Source organism: Protopterus annectens, chromosome 14.part0, assembly GCF_019279795.1.
Source record: "Protopterus annectens isolate FY-2018-M chromosome 14.part0, PAN1.0, whole genome shotgun sequence".
Classification (NCBI taxonomy): Eukaryota; Metazoa; Chordata; order Ceratodontiformes; family Protopteridae; genus Protopterus; species Protopterus annectens.
Genome location: NC_056748.1, coordinates 184,652,267 through 184,668,142, shown reverse-complemented (window position 1 = coordinate 184,668,142; position 15,876 = coordinate 184,652,267). Strand labels below are relative to the sequence as shown.

Sequence of the window (15,876 nt, the reverse complement as noted above, 5' to 3'; positions counted from 1 at the left end):
TCCACTTCAGTTTTGAGGAGTGTGAAATTTGCTTTAGAGAAGTTTTTCACTGTGGTTTTCTGGGCAGTGGGTGGGATCGGGATGTGAATATCCAGTGAGATTAGTTTATGGTCTGATCTTACCAGTGAGGGATACACTTCTGGTCTGGAGCATAGAGTCCCCATGTTGGTGATGATCAGGTCCAGTATGTTTTCCCCTCTTGTGGGAGTGGTAACAAGTTGTTCCATAGCATTTGAGTTTATAAATTCTAGGAACCTTTGGGCTAGGGTGTTGGAGCTAGAGTAATGCTCCCAGTCTATGTTTGGGTAGTTGAAGTCGCCCAATATAATGGTGTTTGGAGAGACCTTCATATTTTCCAGTGTTCTCAGGAAGGCCGAGTGGGGTTCCTGGGTTTGGGAGGGTGGTCTGTAGCAGGCTATAAACTGGAAGGCAGTTTTACCCACTGTTAGTTGCACATGGATAGTCTCTGATGCTTCGTGCTTTGCCACCAACCTGGAGGTGTGGGTATCTTTGATGAATATCGATACTCCCCCTCCTTTTGTGGTTCGGTCCAAGTTTTGGGGCCGAAAAGCATGGTATGAGGTATAACCTGGTAGTGCTGGGGTGCTCTCGGGAGCCCTGAACCAGGTTTCTGTTACTGCACAGATATCAATGTTCTCCATGCTAAGGAGAGTTTCGAGTGCGTGCATCTTGAGGTTTAGACTTCTGGCGTTGAGTAACATTACTCTTAGTTTCTTATCCCTTGTGATACCTATGAAGGTGGGTTTGTCTTTTGAGCCTTGCCTAAAAAAGGCACTATGGGGGTAGCAAGAGCCTTTGCCAATATCCGAAAGCCCAGGGGTGACAGGTGCAAGCCGTCCCTAGTGAAGCTTCGTGGCTTGTCGAGCATATCATCCCAAGCTGACAGGCATTGGAACCCCTTTGAATGACACCAGTACTTAAGCCAATTGTTGAAACTGATCATCTTGTCTTCATATTGTGGCATCATTCTTGGTGAGGGTAAGATGCTACTCAAGGTCAGGGTCATACCGGCCTGGGCTACATGCTCAGAGAGCTCCTTTATGTCTCTTTTCATGTAGTCCAGGGAGGTACGTCTCAGGTCATTCACACCAGCATGGACAATGACTGAGTCATATTTGTACTTGCCTTGGAGTGACCTGAGTGCTTGTGTTATGTGGCGGATCCTAGCGCCCGACAGGCTGCTCACCACGACCCTCTCCTTGTTCAGCCTGGTGAGTGGGACGTCAGTGTGCCTGACGATAGAGTCGCCTATTACAAGTGTATCAGGTGTGTTGTTTAGTCTTAAGGGCTGCGACTGTTCGGCACACTGGCTTTGTGAGATATGTGTTGCACGTGTTTTGTTTTGGGGTATCTTTAGCAAGTATTTCACCTATGCAATTCTCAAGGAGTTTCTCACAAAGTCAGTCCACTCTGCAATGTTACTTTTCACATACTACTTCAATTTCACTTTTTCTACAACTTCCAGGACGCCATATAGCCCTATATTTTGCTTTCTTGTCTTATCTTCCATTTAATTAACTGATGCTCCATCTACTCTGTCTGGTAGGTTCAATGGTTTTAAAAACAATTATGCAAACATTCAACTTCATCAAGACAGCCATTCATAGTCACTTCATATAAACAAAGAACAAACCAGTCATATTTATCAGGTCACAGCCTCCAAACTGCCAGTCACTTCAACAACATATAGTCATAAGACTTCTCACCTCTTCACTAATGGAACATGACACATCAGGGCAGTCCCATTCTGACTCGTAACATACTGAATTCAGTTAGGAGTCAGGCTACCTGCTTGGATGACTACTGAGAGTTCTGTAACTAGAGTGACTCCTGTGGTGTTATGTCAGCAAGCATCACTTTTGGAGTACCTTTTCCACAGTGATGTAAGCTTGAAGATATCTTATAAATGGAAGCTGAACACTGCTATTACTTGTAACGCTAATGTTAATGTTAATGTTCCAGCCTACTGTCTTCTCAGCTGAATGCTTTTGTAGCTTACAGCAGAATGTTAACTGATATCTTTATCAGCTGGTAACGTGCACTATATTCTAGAGTTATCTGCATCACATGTGGTTGCCTCACGAAAGCTTATCAGCAGCACAAAAAACAAAGCAGTTGGAAGGTGATCTGGATTCAGGTTGAAAACCTAAAGATAAAGTGGCAGTCACTAGCTCATGGCTAAATGGCTGGACTCTCTGCCACCCAAATCTGCTGGTTTAATGTCAGTTTATGAGCTTGACTAGAAAGGACTGCAAAATAAGACTGTTTGCTGCTTTAGAGCAAATGAAGTTGTTAGCTAAACTGAACACTGTACAGAAAAAAATCAAATGGAACAATCAGCACAATCACAAATCACAACAGCTAGGTAGCAAGTAGCCACCATGTTGCCATCTGCCAAAGTGTATAACGCCTTCCCCAAGAACAGATGGAATCAGTGACTGAGGAAAAGGAAGTCTGGTCTGTTGCTGCCACAACACTCACAAACAAAACAAGAATTAAGTGAAATGAAGAAACATGAGCAGAGTCCAGAGGAGCTGAAACTCTCAAGAGAGACGAATAGAGACAAGAGGGTATGAAATCGCTGCTCAAGATCATGTCACAGAGATGTGAATACATTACCCTGAACAAGAAGAAGAGAGAGGGGAGGAGGCAAAATAGGCAGCGGTGACTAACTACTCCCTGAATCTACAAAAGTTATTTAAGGAGACAGATATGGACCTACAAAATGGACTGCTAGAATGGGTAGTGGTCTGGTAATTAAAAGGGGAAAAAAACAACACAGAAGAGATAAAGGTGAATGTAGGGTAGGCAGAATTTGGCACTTACTTAAAGGCCATACTGGACAGTCCTACTATTTATTTATGCTGCCAAGCAAACTTGTTTCATGGGACTATAGTGTGAAAGCATTCCAAGAATTAAATTCTCTGAATTCTAAACCCATTTGTTGCCCAAGGTAATTTTTGTAATAGCAATGCAGTACACGTTTACGTTGATTTAAACATTACAAACATTTACAGATAAAGACTATTGCTGCTGTTACATTGTAATAATGTGAGGTAACGTCTCATACATATACACATATCAGTACAAAGTGATCACTGTTTGGCCATCTTTTTATATAAAGGCCAATAGCAAATCTCAAAAACTGTCAATATTATAGTCAAATTTGATTTAAAATGTTCCAATGTGCTGAAAATAAAAGTTCATAACAATTCATAGCTTCAAAGGCCTTTACCTGTTTTGTCTAACAGTGATGAACTCCTTCCAACAGTTTAACAAATTATCAAGTTAGAACTACATTTGAGTAACTTACCTCTTGCTCTTCTTCCTCCTCTTTTTTACGCTGTTCTAAACGAAACTGCTCTGCCATTTCTCGTTCGTGTGCCTCTCTCTAGAAAAAAGAAAAAAAATGTCTTCAGTAAGTTCTATTTACAAAACAGTTACAACCATTCTTCAAGATCAGTTTTGGCCTTCCCAAAAGCTTTTAGCTTCTTTCTCCTTTTATTTTATTTTTACTTATTTATTTAACATTTGTTAATCGGGAAAGCCCGACTTGGAACAAAGGCAATTTTCGGCAGAGGCCTGGGGAGAAATGCTCCAAGCATAAAACTGAGAGAATGTACTCTAACAAAACAAAGTATAGCACAGATATTCAAAGTTATGAGTTGCAATCTATTTCTCTTACAGATGAACATGATTTTCTCATTCAGCAATATGTTTATGCAATGACAGAGTAGATTACTTAACCATAACAAAACTGGAGGGCTACCTCTGACTGATTAGAAGCAGTTCTACTTATGACAAAACTTATCAAAACATATATCCACTCTGCAATTTTATGTTATTTCTACCATTATGTCAAATATCAAAATATGAACTGTCTCAAAACACTTTTAATGAGAGTAAAGCACCATCATCTTTATTACAGTAAACATCAAGACCTCACGACAATAAAATGCTGTCAGTGCAACAGGTCAGAAAATACAAAGGATACTACCTACCTTCCCTACAACTTCTAAAGATTTGATGATCTCAATGCTTTTGCTTTTCACACACAAAAATCATTACGGAGGATTGGCAAACGCTAAGATCCAGAAACTTGGCTCTATTGAATACTTTTAAAATAATCCAGATGGAAAATGATAGAGGAAATGAGGAGAGCAGCTATCCACAAACTGTCATCAGCTATAAGGTACTCTAGTGTGAATGCTATTTTCAACAGATCAGAGAGAAAAAACACAGTTACATTATGTCCTGCATGCAGTTAAGCATGACTTTACAGCAATGCAGGAAAACAGCGGTACAATCATTCCAGCAAAGTACAAACTTAGGCTACTATGAAGCAATACTTGAGTCTATACATTCTCCCAGTTTAATTTCTCCAAGTGTTTTGAGTTTCTAATACCATGACAGTAATGTACCACATTCCTAAGTCAGGTTATGATTAAAATTCATGAAATTCCACTGTTTCAGTCTTTGCTATCAGTAAAAAGTGCTCTTTGCAGGAGCAAATAATTAGAGAGGGAAAGATGACAGAGTGGGAAGACACCAAGAATTTATTTGGACTGCAGGTTAGAGATTGAGTTCACGGTCAGGGATTGATATCAGAGTATAGGCAAAGAGAAAGAAACGGGGGGGGGGGGTCCTAAACGAAAGACCAGCACTGGTAGAATTTTTAATAGAATCTAGAACAGAAGCTGCCATTAAAAAATGAATAATTAGTTGAGTATACAAAATATTGCACGATAACTATAAGACTCAATCAGAGGAGGTTAGAAAGGATTAGGAAGAGAAATTGGATAAGCAATTCACAATGAGGATATATGTGTGTCTCCCAAACATGCAACAAAATCTAGAAGATTTAGGATTTTTGCCTGGAAATGTTTACAAAGGTATTTTTATACCCCAAGTAGGCTGTAGAGAACTTTTCCTCAGGTAGACAGTAAATATTCGAGGTGTAAAGCAGGAGAAAGTAGTAACTGGCAAAACATTTTCTAGGAGTTCAGTGAGTTGGAGAATTTTAAGGATTCCTTGCGGGATGCACTGTTGGAGATGCAGGGTAGGCAGATTAGTTTGACGAAGGAGATGATTTTTATGAGCTATAACAAAGAATCGGAATTGCCTAGACAGGATAAGGCCTTGCTGTGTCTAATAATGGCGACTGCCAAAAAAACAATTACTAGAAAACAGAAATCAAAAATCTAAACCTACTATACTGGAAGTAGTGAATATAGTAACAGAGATAAAATAACTGGAAATGCGATCTTTAAAAAAGGGTAGGAGCAAACTACATAAGAAAAAATGGGAACTGTGGGAACAGTACATACAAGGGAGGAATGAGGCCTAAAAGGCAGCAGGACATAAATGAGCTATGCAATGTTTGAGTGAGAAAGACTGAGTAGATTGTAAGTGGATGTATAATGTTTGCAAATGGGAGAGTGTCATTATGGTTTGTGATGCAAAATGCTTGCGAGTAGGACTGTGTCGGTGTGGTTTGTTTTCATTTATATAAATGTATGATTGCTTATATAGTAAATGATGATTTAATGAAAATGTTTCTTGTTTAAAAAAAGAAAGAATTGAATAATTTATTTAATATTGCTTAGGTTATAGGCTATATAGCAATATACATGATGTATAATGTTTGTTACTATAGTTTGATTACTTTTATATTAATGTAAATTTGCCTATGTTACAAGTGATAATTTCAGCATACAGGACTTTTGACACGAGTGTATCACAGCCAGCAACAAGATGTGTGACTGTTTCCAGTTCTTCTTACAGAACTGAACCTGTATTTGTCTGTTTCTCCCACATCCTCAATGGACTTTGTAAACCAAAGTGTATATTGTCCACTATCCTGGTTCATCATTATTAACCTTTCATCTTTTGGTTTAATTTCACCTCTCCTTAACTATTCCTGCATCAAATTCTGATCAACATGAGGGTGTTCCAGGAGATTTCTGTAATTACGACATTTATGCCCTTTCCTTCTTGTATGATCCTTCTCGTTATATTCTTTCTTTTGTTTTTTTGACAGCTTCAGTTGCTGTCTGATTTTTGTCTACCTCTGGTTTGTTTTCCATTCACACTTAACAACGTTATTCTTTTGCTAAACTAAACAGGAAAGTCATCTTAGACTTCTTCTCCTCATATTTTAAAATCTTCACTAAGTTTGGATCTGATGAGGTCAGCACATACATACACCATTCCATGACTGCAGATCTATACATGCAATATAATCTTGGTGTACACTGATTTTTATATATAATTTGATAAGTGTGAAGCATTTTTTTTTTGTTTTCCTGTCCAAGTGATTCAGTATCCTTTAGGGTCAGTCAGTTACCCCAAAACTGTAAGTTAGAACAGGAAGAGCAAACTGGTTTACAGCTTGGACTTTATTCCTAGATGTAAAGGCTGTTTTCAGTATTACATGTTCATGCTCTACTCCTGGCACATCTCCCATACACTTTTTCCCTCTTTCTCCCTTCTTCTTTCGGTACACTCTACCTTCCAGAGTTTTCTCTTGCAATCATTATTTATTTAAACTAACGCCACCTACATTTAACAAACAGCCCCATAATATTTTCCTCATCTATTAATCCACCCTCCATTTCCTATAACTATGCTGTCACTGTATCTCTGTAATGGCCAGACTATATTCCATGTATTATATGTATATACAATTGTCTGTTCTGGCAATATGTATATATATATATATATATATATATATATATATATATATTCCTGTTCACCAACTATAACCACGTACTAAATCTTGGAGATCCTACAAATAGATTGTAGAGATATCCTAAGACCAGGTTATATAACTGACATATGTCTGATTTCCTGTGATAATGTTTCAAATACTGACTTGTGTTGATTCCTCAGATACAACTGTATTCGTTTTTTTATTTATGTGCATTGTAATAATTTTTTATATTTTATTTTTTATGAACATCGGCGTTCGTGAAAATCTACTGCCAATCATTAGCGGACCGGAGTTCCGCTGTGGCGACCCGTAACCGGGAAAAGCCAAAAGACAAACAACAACAACATTTTCTATGAACATTGTAGTCTGTACTACTGGAGATTTTCTCCCCAGGCCTCTGCTGAAAATGGGTTCTTCTGACCCAGACGGACAATCCTGCTAAACAAATGTCAAACATATAAATAAAATAAATAAATATTAATTTTAGTCTTCTGTTGTATTCCTTACTAGGTTTTATTCACATTTGCTCATGTTTTATCCTTCATCAATTCTCAAATGTTTATATATTTTCTCCTGCTCAAGTTTCTTTACATCACATTCCTGTCCCAGATTGATATTTTCTTATTAACGCAATGTTCCTACTTTAGATATTGCTTTTGCACATTTATCAAGACCAAATTACATTCACTTATCACCTGAGAAAGTTTTAACCACTTGAAGTTGTGCTCTCAACTCCTAATCTGATGAACTATACAGTTTTAACTCATCCACAAAAAGTAGACAAGAAGTCTTTAAACAAGGTTGAGCCAAATTGTAACCATGGCCTGATCTGTAAAGTACACAGCTTAATGGGTTAAGGGTAAGACAAAACAGCAGCGGTAACACAGAACCGCTGTGAAATATCCTTCTTTGAATTTTTATCCCTGAGATAATAATTTGCCCTTTGTCATGGCTTAGCTGCAAAGTGGTTTGCCATTGTTTCATGGTCATTGTTATGTAATTCATCAACACAATGTGCATCTTAGACATCTGTATGCACTCCTTTACTCATGAATGTGAGATGCTGTCAAATGCATTTTTGTAATCTATCCATGCCATACCTAGATTCTTCTCCTTTTTATAATTGCCTTAATTTTATTTCAATTTTTTTGGCCATTACTTCATCCCATTTCATATACTCTATACTCTACACTTAAACTCCTTGCTGTTTCATTTAATTCTTCTGTCCATTCAACATCTTTGTTATGTTCCACAGGGTCTTCATAAATATTTCAACAGAATGAGTATATTTCCTCTTTTTCTGGTGGTGTTTTTGTTTTGTTTCCCAGCTCTTTATAAAACTTTTTGGGTCATTAATGAATTGCTTATTTTGTATTTTTCCTTCATATTTATCTTCATATCTTCTAGGTTTTCCTGCCTGTGCTGATATCTTTAGTTTATTGTTTACAATACTGCATGACAGATCCTGGCTTGTTTTTATACTCTGTGTTGCTTTTACGTCTACCTTTCTAAATATTTTTGATGATCTGTTTGTTCCCAGTTCTATATTCTTCTAACAATGAAACTTCTTATCTTAATTGTTTTAAAGTTGTCTCTACTTGATGCTTCCATGGTAGTATTTTACTTCTTAACTTCCTTTTTCTTATTGCTCTATGTTTTTGTGTTAAGACTTTATCTGTTATTAATTTAGCTGCACATTAATATATCCAATTTACTTCTGTTATAACACATGGATTTTTATTAATGCCTTGATTACTCTGTTCATCTGTTTTAACAGACTTTTAACATTTTGGGGCTTATTTACTTTCTGTAATTTGTTTCTTTCATTGATCTTAATATATCTATGCATCTCTGTTAAATCAAGCAGCTCTTCCCTTAGATCATTTTCTTCTAAACTGAGAGCACATTCTTTGCAGTGTTTTCTGCAGGCATTCTACAGAAAGCTGGAATACATCTTCCTGTGACAGATCCTCTTCAGATGTATTGAGTCATCTGCTGCTCCTTCATATGTGAACTCCACAACACTGTCTGTGTCAGAGTTGCCACAGTTTCCTGCTCCTTCCCATACAACTTCTCATACAACTGAATTTTTGTACCAGTTTCCTGCAGAAGGTTGCAGAGTATTATCAGGTGGCAAGTCATCAGAAGCCTCCTGCTCCACCTGTTTCTCCTTAGTTTGGGAACTCATTGTTCCATCATGCTGTGACATTACCTGTGTTGGATTTTCTATATTAAATCCTTCACTTCACAGGGAATCCATAACTTCAGTTTCTATTTCTTTAACTTCTCCATTACTAATCTTCTGTTCTACATTTCCTGCTTGTTTTCTTATTTTTTATATTGTGATATTTTCCATATCTGGGTGCCTTTGCCTGTATTTCCCTTCAAATACATTTGAAGCTGTTTTTTTATTGATTAGTTTGACCTTCTCCTTTGCTTAAATATTGCACCATATCAGATCTCTGTTTCCCTTGTTCTTGCTTCTTTTTTATACATTTCAAAAATCTCTGGGTTTTGTTCTTTATATTTTCAAACTTCCTCTGTCACTTCTTTTTCCAGGTGGCCCAAAATGTGTCTGTGTAATGCTTTTCATGGATCTGTTATATATTAATGAACACAAATCTGCAACTAAATTTTTTGACAATATTTTTACGCAAGTATTTTTCCTCTAATTTCTCTCAGTCTTTTTGAATATCTTCTATCTGGAAATTTTAGGCATCTTCCATAACAGTAATACATAATTTCTTCCTTATCCACAAAAGTTCATGCTGTCATCTTTATTGCTCTGTCATCTTTTGTGGTTTTTGTGGATTACTAGTTCCTTCTACAACAGGGGAGGTCATCCTCCCACTGAGCCTGGCTTAACCCAACTGTAGGAATGCTTCCATGTCTTGATGATTCTACACTGCCATTTTTCCACTCCTAGCACCACTGTGTAAACCAGGATTCAGCACTTTTTTTATCCTGGGATCTGTGCACCCAGCTATCTTTTTATTTTTTAATGAACCTCTCTCCATGACATATGCTGTACAAGATACGGTCTATATAACAGTGTCTTGGTGAGATTTTGTGAAAACAGGGTTCACCGTGTAAAGTACTCATCAAGACATTCCAGCAAAACTACTTTCCTTTTCTTGACGATTTCTCCATCTCTCCACTCAGACCCCAGGAGCCTATGCCTTCATTATAACAAAGAGGATTATGAGTGGATCTCTAATCATAACCAAATTGTATGTTCAAGATATGGGTGTCAAGAAACCATGGAGAGACCTGCTCACAATTCTCTGAAGCATATGAAGCTCTAGTAACTCCACAGTACTAATAATTAGAAAAAAAAATAGCAGAGCAAAATGTTTTATGGCTTGCATCCAGAAGCAAAATGTTTGATCCTGTAAAAAAGATATAATGCACTTCACAGTGACACACATCAATTTGAAGTTCATTAGAATTTTTAGTGCTGCTTTAGCATCTCACTGCTCTTCTGTGGTGGCCAAGACTGGCCGTTGTTATATTCTGGCATCATACTACAGCTTAACAGTACTACTTCATTAAGCACTTTTCTTACAATAGAGAGGTGCTTACCAATGCTGCCTTATATATATGCAACATCTACATCTAAACACTACTGAGCTTTTTGTAATTCTTACAAAGATGTTAACGGAGATGGTCTATAATATAGGTTGTGAGCAGTTAGTAATATTTAAGTTTTTCCCCCTGAAGAGCACTAAATCTTCTCTAACCTTGCCTTGATGATGTGACCATTAATGGAAAGAGCAGCAAGAATGAAAAATGAATACAAAAACATCAGCGGTGACTACAAATAAAGCAGGGAATAAGTAGCATATAGGATGAGGAGGATTTGGGTGCTGGCAATCAGCTGTTGAGACATCTTATGTATAAACCCCTGAGGGTTACAAAACACAACAGAAGAAAAAGCTAACTTTGAAGTGAAGAAACAAAACCAACAGAAGAAAGAAGTGAACACACATGTGTACTCCTAAAGGATAATGACCAGTCAGGCTACCTAGTCTGCCCATTTTCCCCACCTTCTTGATAAACTAAAGAGCCATCTTTAACAGCAGCCATTTTCTTTCTTCTTAAAATCAGGATAACAACTGAATTCCCATTCATTCTTATGTTATTGCTGTTGATGCTTCTGTCTCTTTGGGTACACTGTTAATAGCATCTGTCAGACCTTCAGTGAAAACTACTAGCTTTTTTTTTTTCTTGTTTAAATTTTTTGGTCAGCTTGGACTCATACTGACTTGGCCACAAGTGCCCCACATCAACACCAGATCTACCAACTTACTCCTAACCCCACCCGTGGACTTGCTCTGGTGTTGCTGTGGCCGGTCATTGATCTTAAGAGCATCCTCAGAGGTCGGCCATCTGTGCTGCCATTCGGTGTTATTTTTTATATGCCCTACCCAGTTTTCTTTTCTTTTTCCTCACCCCACATGCTTGTTAGGTGCATCTGAGGGCAATTCCCCTCTTTGGACCATGCTCCCCCTTAGAAAGTTTTATCAGCAAGCTCCCACTCCTAGGATGGGCGCACCCAACCCTCAGTGCTGCTCTGTCTGTAGTTGGAGTCATTAACTGAACCTGGGCCCCCTGGGCTGTAGTTGGGGATTTATCACTCTATGTCACTGGAAAGGATGCTCATCTCTCTCTTGAGCATGTTCTCATACTATCATGTCTAAAAGAATGTTCCATCTTCCCCTGCTTTCTTACATTCCTCAACAGTTTCATTTCCTAAAGACCATTTATGCTAAATTTTGAGTCTCTGTTTATAAGATTTTTTTTGTGATCATACATAATTTTTTGCTGTTCTACACACTGCCTCTATTTCGCTTAAATCTCACTGAAATGAGATTTCCAGTACTGCACATAATATTTTAAATGAGGTCTTATTTGATGTCTATCTATCTTTCTCTCTTTCGGCTTTTCCCAGTTAGGGGTCGCCACAGAAGAACTCTGGTCCGCTAATGATTGGCAGTGAGTTTTTATGGTGTCGAGTTGCCAGCCCGGCGCCCAACCTTCAAAGAAGGCACACCCACACACGCACCTACCTGCATGTCTTTTAAATTCACTCGACCACGGGGAGGACATGCAGACTCTGCACAGAAGGCGCTCCAGACAAGAATCGAACTGGAGAACCTTTTGCTGTGAGGCAACAATGCTAACAGCTGCACCACCGCAGCCTACATTTTATTTGACGTCTATAAAGACGGACAATAACAGCTGGTTTACCACTTCTAATGCTCCTTCCTTTCTGTATCATTACTTCTTTTGAGCTGCACCACCACCGCCTACATCTTATTTGATGTCTATAAAGATTGATAATAACAGCTTGTTTCCCACTTCTAATGCTCCTTCCTTTCTGTGTCATTACTTCTTTTGCCACCTTTGCTACTTTGCAGAAATACCTTTCAAGTAATCTGGTTTGAGAAGTTACCGGTCATTTCAAATTCAGCTATTTCTACTACTTCTCCTCTTTCTTTCTACTCTTCTTGTGAATAACCAGTTTCTAGATACACTGTTTTGCATTCTGTACTGAACTTAAGCTGCCATGCCTTAGACCATTTCTACAGTATGGCTATATCCCCCTTTATATCATTTCTGCACCTACCTGTGTACCAGGTCTGTTGTACATCTCTCTGTCATCAGTAAAAGGCATACTTTTCCTTAAGACCTGCTTTATACACTGAAAAAAATGGTTTAATTATTGACTAAGCTGGGTAATTTACTGTTACCTTCTGCACCAACTTTCATGTGATTATACCAGTGACACATAATGACACTGTTTAGTATATTCATGCATTTCTTGTATGGTACTGCATCAAATGTTTTGTCTAAATCTATAGTAACATCTACAGCTCCTTTACTACTAATGATTCCCAAGTCAATGAACTCTGATAAAATTATCTGACATGGCATTCAAAGCCATGCTAGCTTTCATCTAATTTCTCCATGTGTGTCTCAGTGACTTCTATATACACCACAATTCTGTTCCTCAGTAGTAGATCAATGATTTTACTTGAAAGTGAGATTAAACTATAATATTCTTCACTTCTCTTTTACTTCCACAATTATGAAGAGGAACATATCTGTTCCCTTTCAGATTTCAAAAAATCCGCCCTCATCCCATAATTTGTTGAAACTTTAGCAGTATTACCAGTTCTGTCTCCATTCTGTAATAATTTTAGGATACATCTTATCCAGTTCCACTGCCTTATTTACCTTCACTTTTTAAAACACCTTCATGACCATTTCCTTTAAGAAATGAATGCAATCTCTGTCTATTATGACCACCACTAGTGACTATAAAAGATAAATCTCCTTTCACCTTTTATATAAGTTCTGAGAAGTATTCATGTAGTAGCACGTTTAACATTTACCATCTCTTCTGTTTTTTTTTTTTTGTTCACCAACTTTTCTATAAAATTTCTTCCTTCCTAGTCATACTTTCCTCAGACATGGTCTTTGATACTCCAACAGTTTTTCCTGTTTCATTCTGCCTTAGCTGGCACTGCTGTCTGACTTACTCCTTCTGTTTTCTTATGCTTGTTATCAAACACTTTACTTTCCAACCACTGATGTCACCTCATTTAAGAAAGACAGTTGTACATGTCTGACTTACTTGTATCAGTAGATGCTCGAAATCCTCACTGCCTCAGTGGCATTTTGGGTTATCTGCCAAGGGAACTAGATACTGGCCAGTTTTCAAAAGCTCAGACTCCCCTCCCTCCCTCTTCCTGTGACACCTGACTGGCTACGCATAACTTAAGAGAGAAGCCTTCAACTGTTACAGGAAGTGAGTATTCAGTCTTTTTTGCTTCCACAAAGAAGGAAAGGAAAGTACCTGAAGCCAGAATAATCTAGCAAGAGTAAATTCATAACCAGTCATAATACCATATAACCCCATACTGGCCAGCATTCAAAAGCTCAGACTCTCCTCCCTCTCTCTTCCTGTGACAGCTGAATGGCTAAGCATATCCTGAGAGAGAAGGCTTCAACTGTCATATGAAGTGAGGGTTCAGGCTTTTCCACTTCCACATAGAAGGACAGGAAAGTAAATGAGTCTGGATCATCTATCAAGAGTAAATTCAAAGCCAGTCACAATACCATATAAAAATCCAATCCAATCCAACAACATCTGAATCAAATAGGTTGAACATCCCAACAAAAAAAAGGCTGAAACCCAACTCAACAATGCATAATTTGGGGGATGGCGAGTGGGTGTTGCAAGTAGTTGTGCAACATTTTCCAGTATAAAAATGAAAAGTAAAGTATAACAGTAGCTTTTAACTGAACAAGCAGTACAGATTACAAAAAATAGTGTTCCCTGTAAAAAGCAATAAGCAACATTTGGAATATAAAATTCATGTCAGTGTACAGTAAATAATATTTTACAATATATGAGTGCAGCAAATATCAATAAGTTGACAAATACTAATAGTTGCAAGTGCCTCATGCCTGGATATTAGTGAGATAAATATATCACAGAGAGAGACAACTTCAAATTTCAAATAAAACAGTTACTGAGCTGTGAAAAGGAATTTGTAATCTGTGTGTCAAGTAGCCTTTGAAAGACTCCTTATTCACATTCTTTAGTGCAAATCTCTGCCCTGTTTTGCTCTCTTGTCTCCCCGAGTAAGAATGTGTTCAGTGATGTTCAGGCAGAAAACAGTTTATCAGCACCCTTGTAGAATTCTCCTGTAACACAAAAATAGACCACATTCTGAGAATGGAGTCAGTGTTGGTTATCCTGGATTAAGTTTTCGGTTCCCTTCTGCTGTTCACTCTTCTGTGTGCAAGAGCGAATCAAGAGGGACTATCACTGAGGCAGTCATCACGGATGGTTTAGACTTTTCAGTTACAGCCCCGAGATGTGCCTAGCAAGCAGTCCCACAAAAACTCCAAATTTTACTGATATAGACAGCAACCCACTACAAGTAAAAACAAAACAGATGAACCTAGGTATCACCTTGGACTCTACTCTTTCATTATCCAAGCATACTGACAATATTACTAGCAAATCCATGCTACAGAATCTCATACCTTCTCACCCCTACAGCTTGTACTTTAGTGAAAATGTGCTAATCCCTGCTTATCACTAAAACTGAATAAAGGCTCCATCTTGTAACCTTACGTTCCAGCAAAAACATATGTAAAATACATACTATAAACAAAATCTACAGATTTGTACTTTATGCAAAATTCCGAATTCATCATTTCCAACTTCCACAGTAGAGTAAATAAAAAGCTATACTTCTACTTAGCTGTCAAATCTAAAAACAGTTAGAAATGGAATTCTGCCCCCAACTCTCCCACAAAACAAATTACAAACCAAACAGCCTAAATATACACTTAGAAAGAAGGAGGAAAGTCATGGCAAAAATTAGGAGGTGCAGTACAAAACAGGATAAAAGTACTCTCGTCAAACTAAAAAACAACTCAGAGGACAAATAAAGTCTACCAAAGCCAAATATGAGGTGAATGTGGCCTCCCAGGCCAAGGACAAACACAAGGTATTCTTTAGCTATGCCCATAGCCTCAAAGGCAATACACAGTTGTGTACAGAGCTCATTGTAAATTAAGTCACATATACTGAGCCAGAAGATATAGCAAACCTACTGGCCAACAAATTAATCTCAAACTTTACCCCTCTCTCCCCCTCAACCTTGCCTCAGGAAATATCATCAACTATAACTCTCCCTGCTATCACTAGGAAGCAGGTCCTTAATGGAGAACAGCAACAGCCATCTCTCTGCACAAAGGTGGGCCATCTACAGACCCATATGTCTTACTAGTCTCATATGCAAAGTCATGTAAATAATCATAACAGAAATTATCAATAATGATATAGGAAACCTCCAAACACTGGACTCAACCCAGTTTGGTTCATCAAGGGAAGGTCACCAAAGCAATGGATGAGGGCAAAATGGTTCACACTGCTTACTTTGACCTGGCCAAGGTATTTGACACAATACCCCACTCAGGCACTGTTGACAAACTTGAGAGGTCAAGTACAAATCCTTATGTCACCCAGTGGATAAGCCAGCTGGCTCACAGGACCCATGAAGTTAAAATTGGGGAGTCCACCGCTATGAAGAGACCAGTCACAAATGGGACTCCCTCAG

The 15,876-nt window shown here is 38.1% G+C and overlaps 1 protein-coding gene across 3 annotated transcripts in view; it reads right to left on the bottom strand.

Annotated features, from left to right (window-relative positions):
- The window catches only part of FAF1 (Fas associated factor 1), a 5,915,525-nt gene that overhangs the window by 1,071,721 nt on the left and 4,827,928 nt on the right, over nucleotides 1-15,876 (bottom strand). For all 3 annotated transcript variants that reach the window (XM_044055943.1, XM_044055942.1, XM_044055945.1), the window contains one exon: nucleotides 3,335-3,412. In XM_044055943.1, the coding sequence (XP_043911878.1) occupies nucleotides 3,335-3,412 (78 nt within the window). The remainder of the gene's footprint in view (nucleotides 1-3,334; nucleotides 3,413-15,876) is intronic.